Source organism: Mus caroli, chromosome 11 (assembly GCF_900094665.2).
Source record: "Mus caroli chromosome 11, CAROLI_EIJ_v1.1, whole genome shotgun sequence".
NCBI classification, from domain to species: Eukaryota; Metazoa; Chordata; class Mammalia; order Rodentia; family Muridae; genus Mus; species Mus caroli.
This window is the reverse complement of record NC_034580.1, coordinates 93,504,951-93,516,886: the sequence shown is the minus strand read 5'-3', so window position 1 is coordinate 93,516,886 and position 11,936 is coordinate 93,504,951. Positions and strand designations below refer to the sequence as shown.

Here is an 11,936-nt window from a genome sequence, read left to right as displayed (position 1 = left end):
TCCAGGACAGCCAGGGCTATACAGAGAATCCCTGTCTCGAAAAACAAAAAAACAAAACAAAACAAAAACAAAAACAAACAAAACAACCCAACCAAAAAACAAAACAAAAAAACCTCCAATGCTTTAGGGCTGGAGAGATGGCTCAGAGGTTCAGAACTCTTTAGGGCTGTTCTTCCGAACAAAGAAGGTCCTGAGTTCAATTCCAAGCAACCACGTGGTGGCTCATAGCCATCTGCAATGGGATCTGATGCCCTCTGCTGGTGTGCCTGAAGGGAGTGACAGTGTACTCATATTCATAAAATAAATAGATCTTTAAAAAAAATAAAGCTTTAAAAAAAGATTCAGAGAATGAATGAGTAAAACATCCCCTAAGTTCCTCTTAGAGCAATTCAGCCTGGTCCTCTTAGAATAATCAGCTGTGCCAGGCAGTGCTGGAAGCAGAGGCAGGCAGATTCCTAAGGAATTGTCTATGTCCAGCCTTGTCTATAGGGAGGGCTACACAGAGAAATCCTGTCTTAAAAAAAAAAAAACAAGCCATTAATAATAATAATAATAATAATATAGTTCCAGAAGTATCAAGCCCTGTCGGGCCTCCGTGTTTTTATGAGTTTGTTTTATGTTTTGTTAGAGCCTCACCTCAGTGTAGACCTGGATGGCCTGGAACTGGCTGTGTAGACCAGGCTGGTCTCTTAACTCAGACCTGCCTGCCTCTGCTTCCCACGTGTTGGAATTAAAGGCATTTTGCCCCTTTGTTTTCGATGTTTGCTTGCTATAGTCTGACTCACCCTCCTGTCTCCCAACTGCCAGGTCTCCCGGCATCCCACCCACCTCACTCTTGTCTTTAAGTCAGGATCTTTCTGGGTGTCCCAGGCTAGCTTTAAACTTCAGGTCCTCCCGCTTCAGCCGTCTGGGCGCCTGTTTCTTCTTTAACTTGTAGAGCGAGGCTTGGAATGTCAGGCCAAAGGAAGTGGGATAGCCATGAATTGTCTGATGGCAGAGGAGCAAGGAAGTGGACCGGTTCTCACCACAGGCCCGGATTTGACAATCAGGTTCTCTCTCGATCACCAGCCATGCAGCTGATCTTTTGACCGTGGAAGGTGTAGCCAATGAAGGGCATCACAGTGAGTGATGCTGGGAATTACAGAACCACCTTTGTCAATCGACATAGGTTTTATTTATTTGTTTGTTTGTTTTATATTTTGTATTTATTTTTGCAGTGCTGGGATTGAATCCAGGGCCTTCTATATGCCTGTCAAATGGTCTGCCATGGAGCTCCATGCCCAGCCTGCCCAGCCTTTTGTGTTTTGTTTTATTTTACACAGTCTCATGTAGCTTAGTTGGCTTTGAACTCTTGATTTTCCTCCTCCCAAGTACTGCGGATTGCAGGCAGGTGCCACTGCCCCTGCCACAACCACGACTCCTGGTCTCCGATTATTTTTATTATCCTGGGACGTGCTGCTGCTTCTTTTTGTGTTGTGTGTTTTTGTTTTTATTGTTGTTGTTTTTGAGACAGGGTCTTTCCATGTAGCCCTGGCTGTCCTGAAACTTGCTCTGTAGATCTGGCTGGCCTGGAACTCAGAGCTTCACTTCCCTAAACTTCCCTAGTGCTAGGACTGTTCTAAAGATGTGCCACTGTGGGCTGCTGAGATGGCTCAGTGAGTAAGAACACTGTCTGGTCTTCTGAAGGTCCTGAGTTCAAATCCCAGCAATCACGTGGTGGATCTCTAATGAGATCTGATGCCCTCTTCTGGCACATCTAAAGACAGCTACAGTGTACTTATGTACTGCTTTCTTTTCTTTCTTTCTTTCTTTTTTTTTTGGAGACAGGGTTTCTCTGTGTAGTCCTGGCTGTCCTGAAACTCACTCAGTAGACCAGGCTGGCCTCAAACTCAGAAATCCGCCTGTCTCTGCCTCCCAAGTGCTGGGATTAAACCACCGCCCGGCTAATAATAAGTCTTTTTAAAAAAAGGAAAAAAAAGATATGCCACCGTGCTGGGGGTGGGGGCAGGGCACGTCTGCTCAGTCCCTTTCATTCCTGGCCGTCCGCAGCCCACACAGGCTGTAGTATGGGATTTCTAGGTTTAGATCCCTGTTCTAGAGTTTCATGTAAACACAGTTACCTAGAGTCTGCTTTTCTATTATTCCTATCAAGGTTTTGGTTTTGCTATTTGTTGAATAGCTCCCTCATTGCACACGTGCTTTTGCTCTCTGTCTCTCTCCCTCCCTCTTCCTCCCCCTTTCCCCCTTCCTCTCCCTCTTTCTACACACACACACACACACACACACACACCACTCACACTCCATAAGTGTGTTGGGCTTTTCACTAACTCTGGGAAAGTGGCTCACTGGCTCAATTAACTTGAAACTTACTCCATCATCTGACATTTCTAAGTAAAAAAGATTTAGAACATAAAAGCAGCAGCAAATTAAATGCCAGTTCCCCGATTTGTACTCCTGATGGAGTCCTAATGACTGTAGGATATCCCCTTCCTGCCACATGGGGCCCGAGTAGATAATAGAGGGTCTGCGAAGAGAGGATCTGGGAGACAGAGGGCTGTGCCCTTCACCCCCAGTCCATTAAGTCATGACTTAGGTTTCCTCTGTAAATCCTGAATGCATTAGTGGCTACTGGGTTGAGGGTCAAATGTCAAATACTCTGCTGTGATGGGGGAGGACATCTGTGGCTAATTAGACCACTAATTGACTATACACGATGGGGAAGTGCAGGATCCACTCACGAAGGGGGAGCCAGCTCCCTTGCCCAGGCCTTGTGTGCCTGCGCGTGCGTCTGTGTGTCCGGGTGTGGGTGGGTGTGTCTGTGTGCCTGTGTGTGTTTATTTGCACTAAGGCAAAGCATTGTTCCCAGTTCAGCATAAGCAGGTTGTTGCATGAAAAACTGGTCCAGCTTTCCTCATGGGATCAAAATGAACCAGAGCCCAGATGTTTAACTCCCCTGCTCACTTTGTTTTCTCTCTCTCTCTCTCTCTCTCTCTCTCTCTCTCTCTCTCTCTCTCTCTCTCTCTCTCTCTGTATATATATATCTTGAGTCATGGTCTTATGGAGCTCTGTAGATCAGGCTGGTCTTGAACTCACAGAGATCCTGCCTGTATCTGACTCTAGAGTGCAGAGATTAAAGGCTTGCAACACCACACCCCATGACTTCCAATTTAATCCTTCAGAGATACAAGTTACACCCACTCAGGTCCACCCTGCTTTTTTCTTGCCATGAGCTAATTTCTTTAAAGAACCCTCAGCATGTATTAAGATAACCAAAGGGCTTCACTTAGTATGCACCGAGGTTGGAGGGCATTTATTCCTTTATGCATTGATTACAGTGGACAAATAGTTTCTGAGTAACTGCCCTGTATGGGAGTGCCATCGTGGAGTCCCCAAAGGTCAAGTCTTCACTAGGCACAATCAGTAGTGTGGCCTGGTATGTGCAAAGTTCTGAATTCTATTTCCAGCATCGGAAAAGAAAGATCAGGCACATGGCATTGCCTACTGAAGTCCAGCAGGCTCACGAGGTTTATCGGCATTAACTGAAATGGGTGTTAGGCCTGAGGAAGCCTCAGGGGACAGGCAGGAGACAGGTGCCTTTGGAACCCTTCCTTATCAGGAAGAGGAGACTCGGACAGGTGGAGGTGAGTCTGAGACGAGCAGCAGCAGACAGGGAGAGCCTCTGGACAGGTGGGGGATGCATTCCGTACTGTCTGTCTGTCTGTCTGTCTGTCTCCAAGGCTGGGCCCTCCTGGCTGAGACTCTCTCTTTACCCTTGCTTTGCAGATCAATGAGCTGAGCAATGTCCCTGTTCCTGTCATGCTAATGCCGGATGACTTCAAAGCTTACAGCAAGATCAAGGTGGACAATCATCTCTTCAATAAGTGAGTGGTCTCTTGGAGGGTGAGGAGGGGCTAGGTTTTGTGGACAGTCCTTTCCTTCCTTAAAGCTCCTGACACTGTCACAACTACACTTGTTGGCAGAGTTGACCAATGGACCTGGAAGATGCATTTAAAAAATGTGGACCCATTGGACTTGCAAACTTTATATGCCCCAATATAGGGGAATGCCAGGGCCAAAAGAATGGGAATGGGTGGGTAGGGAAGTGGGGGGGCGCTATGGGGGACTTTTGGGATAGCATTGGAAATGTAATTGAGGAAAATATGTAATAAAAATATTAAAAATTAAAAAAAAATGTGATTTCCCCATGCCCGGCTCCCTTCTGTATCAGCCTACCTCCAGTGTCCCCTGGGGTGTGTGGCTGGGCACCCCAGGTAATCCACCCAGGACCAGCTCCAGAGAAGTGAGCTTCTGGGAGCTGAGGCAGCTAGTGTGCTGCAGCAGGGCCCTGTTGTCCCCTCAGTTACTGGGCTTGTTCCTGGTCTGGATGTAGCCAAGTCTTTTGTTTTTGTTTTTTGTTTGTTTGTTTGTTTGTTTTGTTTTTTGAGACAGGGTTTCTCTGTGTAGCCCTGGCTGTCCTGGCACTCACTTTGTAGACCAGGCTGGCCTCGAACTCAGAAATCCGCCTGCCTCTGCCTCCCGAGTGCTGGGATTAAAGGCGTGCGCCACCACGCCTGGCTAGCCAAGTCTTTTGTTCTCCCACCAATGTGGGATAGAATAAACTACGGGCAGAGCTGGGTGCGCAACATCACTACCCAAAGTAACTCTTCTCACTGGTGACATTGCAGTTTCTTAGATGTCAGACCAATTCTAGACGTTGTCTCGACATTTCTGGAGACCTTCCAGTGTTTGTCTCTTACCTATTGAGGATCTACTCTAAGCCGTTTGTTTGTTTGTTTGTTTGTTTGTTTTTTAAAAGTAATTTTATTTTATTTTTTTTAAAGATTTATTTATTTATTATATGTAAGTACACTGTAGCTGTCTTCAGACACTCCAGAAGAGGGAGTCGGATCTCGTTACAGATGGTTGTAAGCCACCATGTGGTTGCTGGGATTTGAACTCCGGACCTTCGGAAGAGCAGTCGGGTGCTCTTACCCACTGAGCCATCTCACCAGCCCCTGTTTGTTTGTTTGTTTGTTTGTTAAAACAGGATTTGTCTATGTAGGGTGATGTGGGGCTCACTATGTAGACCAGGCTAGCCTTGAATTTCAGGGAACTCCCGCCTCTGCCTCATTAGCTTGGGGGTTACAAATATATAGCTAGGATTAAGTGGTCTGAGCACTGTGTGGACGAGGTTGGCCTCAAACTTTTGACAGTCTTCCTGACTCAGTCTCTTGAATGCTAGGATTGTAAATGTGGCAGCCTACACCTGCCTTCGAAGCTTTTTCTTATTATTGCTGCCATTGCTGCTTTGAGACAGAATCTCCCGTAGCCTAGGCTGGATCTCAGTGTGGCGCCTTGACCTTTTGACAGCCCACTTGTCTCCACCTCTCAGTGTTGGAGTTCCAGGCCTTCACCCACTCCTGCCTTCTGAGCCTTTCTTGCAGCCTTAGTTTTACTCTTCACAGTGGGCCACACCAGAAACCTTTGGCACTCCCATGGTGCCCTATTCTGCATGCTCCCCCTGGGCTCTGCCGTCCTTTGTCCTTCCTCACCAGCTGGGGGACTTAGCCCGCCATTTTCAGGAAAAGCTTAATTTCAGAGCATCTCCTAGTGGCCTCTCTCTCTGCCGGAGTAGGTAGGGACATCTTGTTCTAGAAACTGTCTGTGTTCAGAACAGCCACCTCCCAAGTGTCCCCAAGGAATGGCAGTAGGTCCTGTGTCAACAAACAAACAAAAATTGGCTTAGCATAGATCCTCAGTGGTGCTAGGTAAGAGATGGCCACTGGAAGGTCTCCAAAGATGTTGAGACAACTTCTAGACATTGGTCTGATGTCCAAAAAGCTGCAAAGTCACCAGTGCGAAGTTTGGGTAGTGATGTTGAGCACCAAGTTCTGACTGTGGGCGCTGCTCTTTGAGAAGTTAGGACTCCAGGGCCGACATCATACAGCTCCCATCCAGGGTTTCCCATCCCATGAGCATCTTGGTCCAGAGAAAAACACCCTAGTATGTAACTGTCTTTCATCTTTGCTGCCATTCATTTCAGTGGTCCCAGGTGTGATGTGCGGTAGACATCAGAGCTGTTCTAGAAGATGTGTAGGGAGGCTGCAGGAGGGGCCTTTTATTTTGATTTTCGGGAAGTCTGGCCTTGTGGTATAGCCAGAGGGTCTCAGTCCAGACTTAGCACGGAGGCTGTGGGGAAGAGCCTCGTTTCTGGATGGCTTTCTCTCTGTCTAGGAGTCTGGGCTTGACTAAGAGGTAGCATGGCTTTGTAAAGATGTGATTATTCCAGGGCTGGCAAGTCACTCGGTGGTAGCCTTGTGTGTGTGTGTGTGTGTGTCCCTGGGCTTGATCCCTAAAACCACAAAAAGCACAAACAAACTAAAAAACTCATATTCCTAGTCAGCTGACTCAAGACCGCTTCAGTACAAGCCCCAGGGTGTTTTATTACTTAGTAGGAAGTTCAGGTTGGCCTTGAACTCTCAGCACTCCTATCTTAGCCCCCTGAGTGCTTGCCGGCATTACGTATGAACACTTGCGTCAAGCCACCTTTATCTTTGGACATCCAGGCAGGGCTCCTTGGACATAACTCTCCTCAGGATATTTGCATGGCAGTATCCCAGAGAAGAATGAATGGCCTTTCAGTAAGAAAGATCTTTCCGGACACTCTAGATCCTGCAGATGCTGGGTCTCACCTCCCGGGAGATACACTGTTCTTTTTAAGTTTTAAGGACAGCCAACAAACAAACAAACAAAGACATATGAGTGACAAGTGTACACTTAGACGATTCTTACAGAGATGAGGTGTAAAGCTCTACCTACCTAGAATCACCTACAGTGTTGGTTGAAATGCAGATTTTGCCAGATGTGATGGTGCCTTCTCTCTTTCTCTCTTTCTTTCTTTCTTTCTTTCTTTCTTTCTTTCTTTCTTTCTTTCTTTTTAGATTTATTTATTTTATGTATGTGGGTACACTGTCACTGTCTTCAGACACCCCAGAAAAGGGCGCCAGATCCCATTACAGATAGTTGTGAGCCACCATGTGGTTGCTGGGAATTGAACTCAGAGCCTCTGGAAGAGCAGTCAGTGCTCTTAACAGCTGAGCCATCTTTCCAGCCCGGTACATTCTTTTAATGGCAGCATTCGGGAGGCAGAGGTGGGCGGAGGGTGAGTTCAAGGCCAGCCTGGTCTACAGAGTGAGACCTCAAAAAAAAAAAAAAAAAAAAACCCAACCAAACAAAAAAACCAAAACAAACAAACAAAAAACAATCAAACAGAAAGAAAGGAAGGAAGGGAGAAAATAAAATGCAGATTTTGAGACTCACTTCCAGAATTTCTCCAGGCCACACTTTGAAGGATCTGGTGTTGCTCAGGCTGAGTTAGGGTGGTTCACAAAGCCTGTGTCTGCTTCCTCCAGGGAAAATCTCCCCAGCCGCTTCAAGTTCAAGGAGTACTGCCCCATGGTATTCCGAAACCTCAGGGAGAGGTTTGGCATCGATGACCAGGATTACCAGGTAGGTACAGAGCTGTCTTGGCACAGCAGGGGGATTCAGAGATGTGGGGGTCAGGAAGCCACAAGATGGGCAGGGGTCAGAGTGTCAGCTGTCCCTGGGCTACTGCATCTCCCTGTCTAAGCTCACGCCTAGTGCCAGCAGACCAGGACTGGTAAGCCTGTAGGAGCCTTAGAGGATGCTCCTGCCTGGGGGGGGGGGGGGGGGGGGGGGGGGGGGGGGGGGGGGGGGGAAGCAGCGGGTGGGGGGAGCAGCGGGAGATTGCTGTGTGGGAGCAGCTTTATTTCCGTCTGACGCGTGCAGTCTAGACTGAAGAACTCTTCCTTGGTAGTCTGACTGAGATAGAGCGTGCATGCAACTAGGCCTGTTAAAAGCAGGTAAGACAGATTAGCAAAGAAAGGCATCAGGGGTAGCAACTTACATCACCCTACTGGCAAGTTAGAGCACCACTCCTGAGCGTGCCCCCTGTCTTCCCGGTGGTGGGGGTGGGGACGGGCGACTGCTGCCTTCAGAGCATGATCCTGTCCTAGAAGCCACTGGCCTATGGGGAATGTCAGTCAGGGCCGCAGAGTCTGACTCAGCAGCCATGGCTCTGCGCCGGCTCTACCTTGCGCTTAGAGCCCCTTCTTTTCCTGGCACACAGCCTGCTAGTGAAGGTAGAGGTTTTCTTTGCCCTTAAGCAGTGACTTTTTTCAGTCACCTGTGCTGATACCACAGCGGGGATCAAAAACAAGTGCCTAAACCCCAGAAAGCTCTGTTGTGAACCTGCTAGAATTCACAGGGTCTGGAGATGAGAGCCTCCCCTTCCCCTCCCCCCACTCTGGAGGCCACACAGGCAGCTATTAGTGTCCTGAGGAAGGAGGGGAGAGCACACGCCAGGCTTGCTTCGGACCTAAGCCGCAGGGAAGGTCCATGGCTGAGAAGTCCTGAGGTCCCCTCCAGCTCCTCTGCTGAGAGCAAACCCTGAACCTGAATGGAGTCTGCTTTTCTGAAAATGTCTTGCCATTTCTGCCACCCCAAGTGTCTTGGCTCTGTTCCTTCCCCTGTGGTTTGTCCCCTGTCCCTGGGCTGTCTCACCACATCCTTTCCTTGTCTGCATCCTGCCTCTAATAGCCTTTTGGGCACATGACGTGCTCAAGGCTGAAATGAGGGCAACAAGGCTGCTGTTCGGGGAGGGGACACTTAGCTCATGTGTTCACAGTCCTCGGGAGTCCCAGATGCTGCACACAAGGCGGCAGGGCTGTGTATCTGTCTCCACCTGGCTTACTGTTACAGGGCCAGGCAGGGAGAGAGGACACCTGGTGGACACAGCCTACTCACCTTTTTTGGGCTGGGGACTCATAGGACAGGCTTCTTTAATTTAGCACCCTTCCTACCGAATGCCGCACTCCCGACCTCTTGGTATTGCTGCCCCTGGAAGACAGTGCTGGCTCCTCACGGGGTGGGGTTGTTGTTGTTGCTGTTGGCTCATTTGTCTTGAGATTATCATGGAGCTCTGACTAACCAGGCACCTGCTATGTAGACCAGGCTAGCCTTGAATTCACAGAGAGTCACATGCCTCTACCTCCTGAGTACTGAGATTCAAGATGTGTGTCATCAAACCTGGCCTTTATATTGAAGTCGTTTTATTTTTAATTACGGGTGTGTCTGTGTGTGGGTATGTGTGAGCCAGCGCCATGGCACTCAGAGCTATCGGATTCCCCTGGAGTAGGAGTTACTGTTATGTGCTGGGAATAGATGTTTCAAACCACTAAGCCCTCTCTCCGGCCCCTCCAGAAGGTTTTATGAGGTTGAATTAAGTGACCAAGAAGGACTTCATGAGATTGGGGAAGGTTGGGCAAAGAACCTCCCTGGGAGCAGGTTCCAGCGGGTGTGATTTTAGTAACCTGGGCAGCAGGATCGCCCCTGCATCTTACCTCCTCAAGTCCACGTGCCCTTACCTATATACGTGTCTCACCCTCTCTGGGCTTCTCTGAGCATAGCGGGGGACAGAGGACGAGAGACGGAAGCACAAGCCCCTCGCATTGCCTTCCGACATGCACAGATGAGGCAGGCCCACCCGAGGGAGGCACTGGCAAGAGAGATGACATCATCCTTTCAAGCAATGGGATCAATAAACCTAGAAAAGAGGCATCCATGCCCATGGCTTCCTGAGCTGGGCCTTTTGAATCTTTCCTAAACTCCATTACCCAAGAGACTCAGTGGTCCCCTTGGTCTGTCTCCCTGTGTCCCGAGTGTCGAAACTTTAAGCAGCTCACTTGAGGCCATATTGCTTGTGAGGGTCAAGATGAGAACTCGGTCACCTCACACTGAGGCAGTTCTAGTTTCGAAAGCAGCTCTCAGGGTGAGAACGGACATGCCACACATCAAACATAGAGCCTCTTCTCAGGTCAAAGGTAGGAGCAGCTCTGGTTATCTGGAGAAGCATTGCAGCCAGGGATATGAACACCCTAAGAAAAAAGGGGCTAGGAGATGTCCACCCTGGGCACCTCTGCCTCTGTGTTTGTCTGTCTGTAGAAGTTCTGAGTTGAAGCCAGAATCTTAGGGATGGAGAGGTAGCTCAGCAGGGGGTGCTTCTCCGGCATGCACAAAGCCCTGGGTTCACCTCTTAGCACTGTGGGAAAGAGAAGGGAAACAAACAAAGAAACAAACAAAGAAACAAACAAACTGTGTTTCTCATCAAAATCAATTGCTTCTGTTTTGGACCCCTCAGAATTCAGTGACACGCAGTGCACCTATCAACAGTGACAGCCAGGGCAGGTGCGGCACACGCTTCCTCACCACCTATGACCGGCGTTTCGTCATCAAGACTGTGTCAAGTGAGGATGTGGCCGAGATGCACAACATCCTAAAGAAATACCACCAGGTATGGGGAGGCCCAGGCCCAGGCTGTGGAATGCCATCGGCTATGGGGAGTCACAGGCCTGGGCTGAGGAGAATGGGTTGGGAGAGGGAAAGAGAGAGCTGCAGTGGGGATTGGCGGGGAGGCCAGGTCCACTCTGGTAGTGGCAGGCATTTCCTTGTACATTGGTCCCTTTTCTCATTGCTATGGCAAAACACCTGACAGAAACAGCTCAGAGAATTAAAAAATTGGGGGCCTGGCCTATGCGACATCTCAGTGGGCAAGGGTGTTTGCCACTGACCTGTTACTTAATTTTCTAGTGCTGTGGAAATTCACCATGACTGAGACACCTTTTAGAAGAATTTATTTGGGCTTACAGTTCCAGGGGGTTAGCATCCATGATAGTGGAGTAGAGTTGCAGGCCTGGCATCTCGAACAGTAGGCCGAAAGAAAGCTTACATCTTGAACTGAAAGCAGGAAGCCAAGAGAGCAAACTGGGACTGGTGTGTAGCTTTGAAACCTCAAAGCCCACCTGCAGTGACATACTTCTTCCAGCAAGGCCCCATCTCCTAAAGCTACCCACTCAATGCTACCAGCTGAGGACCAAGTGTCCAAACAGCTGAGCCCACGAAGGCCGTTCTCATCCAGTCTACCCACCATACCTGATGACTTGAATTCAGTCCACAGGGTTGAAGGAGAGAACTGGTTCCTGCAAGGTGTCTTTTGATTTCCACAAGCATGTAGTACCATGTAAAATTAACCAACCAAGTGTAATTAAAAAATAAAAGGGAGGAAGGATCGATCAGCTTTGGCTCGTGGTTTTGAAGAGCTCAGTCCCACTTGAGGAGAGTGTCACAGTGCTGGGAATGTGTAGTGAGGGAGAGGCAGGCTAGGAGCAGAGAAAGGAGGTGTAGGAAGTGGCTAGAGGACACAGCTTTCGGGGACATGCTCCAGATACTGCTTCCTCTAGTTGCCCCCACCTTCTACCTTTCCCACTTGCCAATAATGGCCTCATACCAAGGTTCATCAGGAGATCAAATCATCTCTTAGGTCCGCCCTCATGTCCTCATGGCTGTGGAATATATATCCTATGTCCCCAGGTGTGTTGTACTAGCCTCTTAGGTACTTTTTTTAAAAATTAATTTGTTTATGTGTATGGGTGTTTTACCTACATATGCGTCTATGCACCGTTATCTGTATATGAACCATATGTGTGCCTGGTGCCCAGAGAAGCCAGGAGTGAGTATCAGACCCCTGGAACTGGAGTTACAGACAGTTGTGAGCTGCCATGTGGGTGCTGGGAATTGAATCAGGTTCTCTGGACAAGAGCAAATGCTCTTAGCTGCTGCTGAGCCACCTCTAGTTCTTTCGTAGATGCTTCCAGACCAGTTAAGTTACCATCAAAGTTAACCATTGTACCTGCTAACCAGGCATAGAGGCCTGGTAAAGGGAACTCCTGATCTTCCATGTTAGAGCAGAAGTCCTGGACTTTAATCCACAACATAGGCAGGGTTGTGGATTTGGAGGCATTCAGTTCTCCTAGTCTTCTAGAAAAAACAGCCAGTGCTTGCTCTCTCTCTCTCTCTCT

The 11,936-nt window shown here is 48.7% G+C and overlaps 1 protein-coding gene across 2 annotated transcripts in view; it reads left to right on the top strand.

Moving 5' to 3' along the window:
• The window catches only part of Pip4k2b (phosphatidylinositol-5-phosphate 4-kinase type 2 beta), a 31,197-nt gene that overhangs the window by 8,912 nt on the left and 10,349 nt on the right, over positions 1-11,936 (top strand). For both annotated transcript variants that reach the window (XM_021177372.1, XM_021177373.2), the window contains exons 2-4: positions 3,784-3,881; positions 7,413-7,509; positions 10,220-10,372. In XM_021177372.1, the coding sequence (XP_021033031.1) occupies positions 3,784-3,881; positions 7,413-7,509; positions 10,220-10,372 (348 nt within the window). The remainder of the gene's footprint in view (positions 1-3,783; positions 3,882-7,412; positions 7,510-10,219; positions 10,373-11,936) is intronic.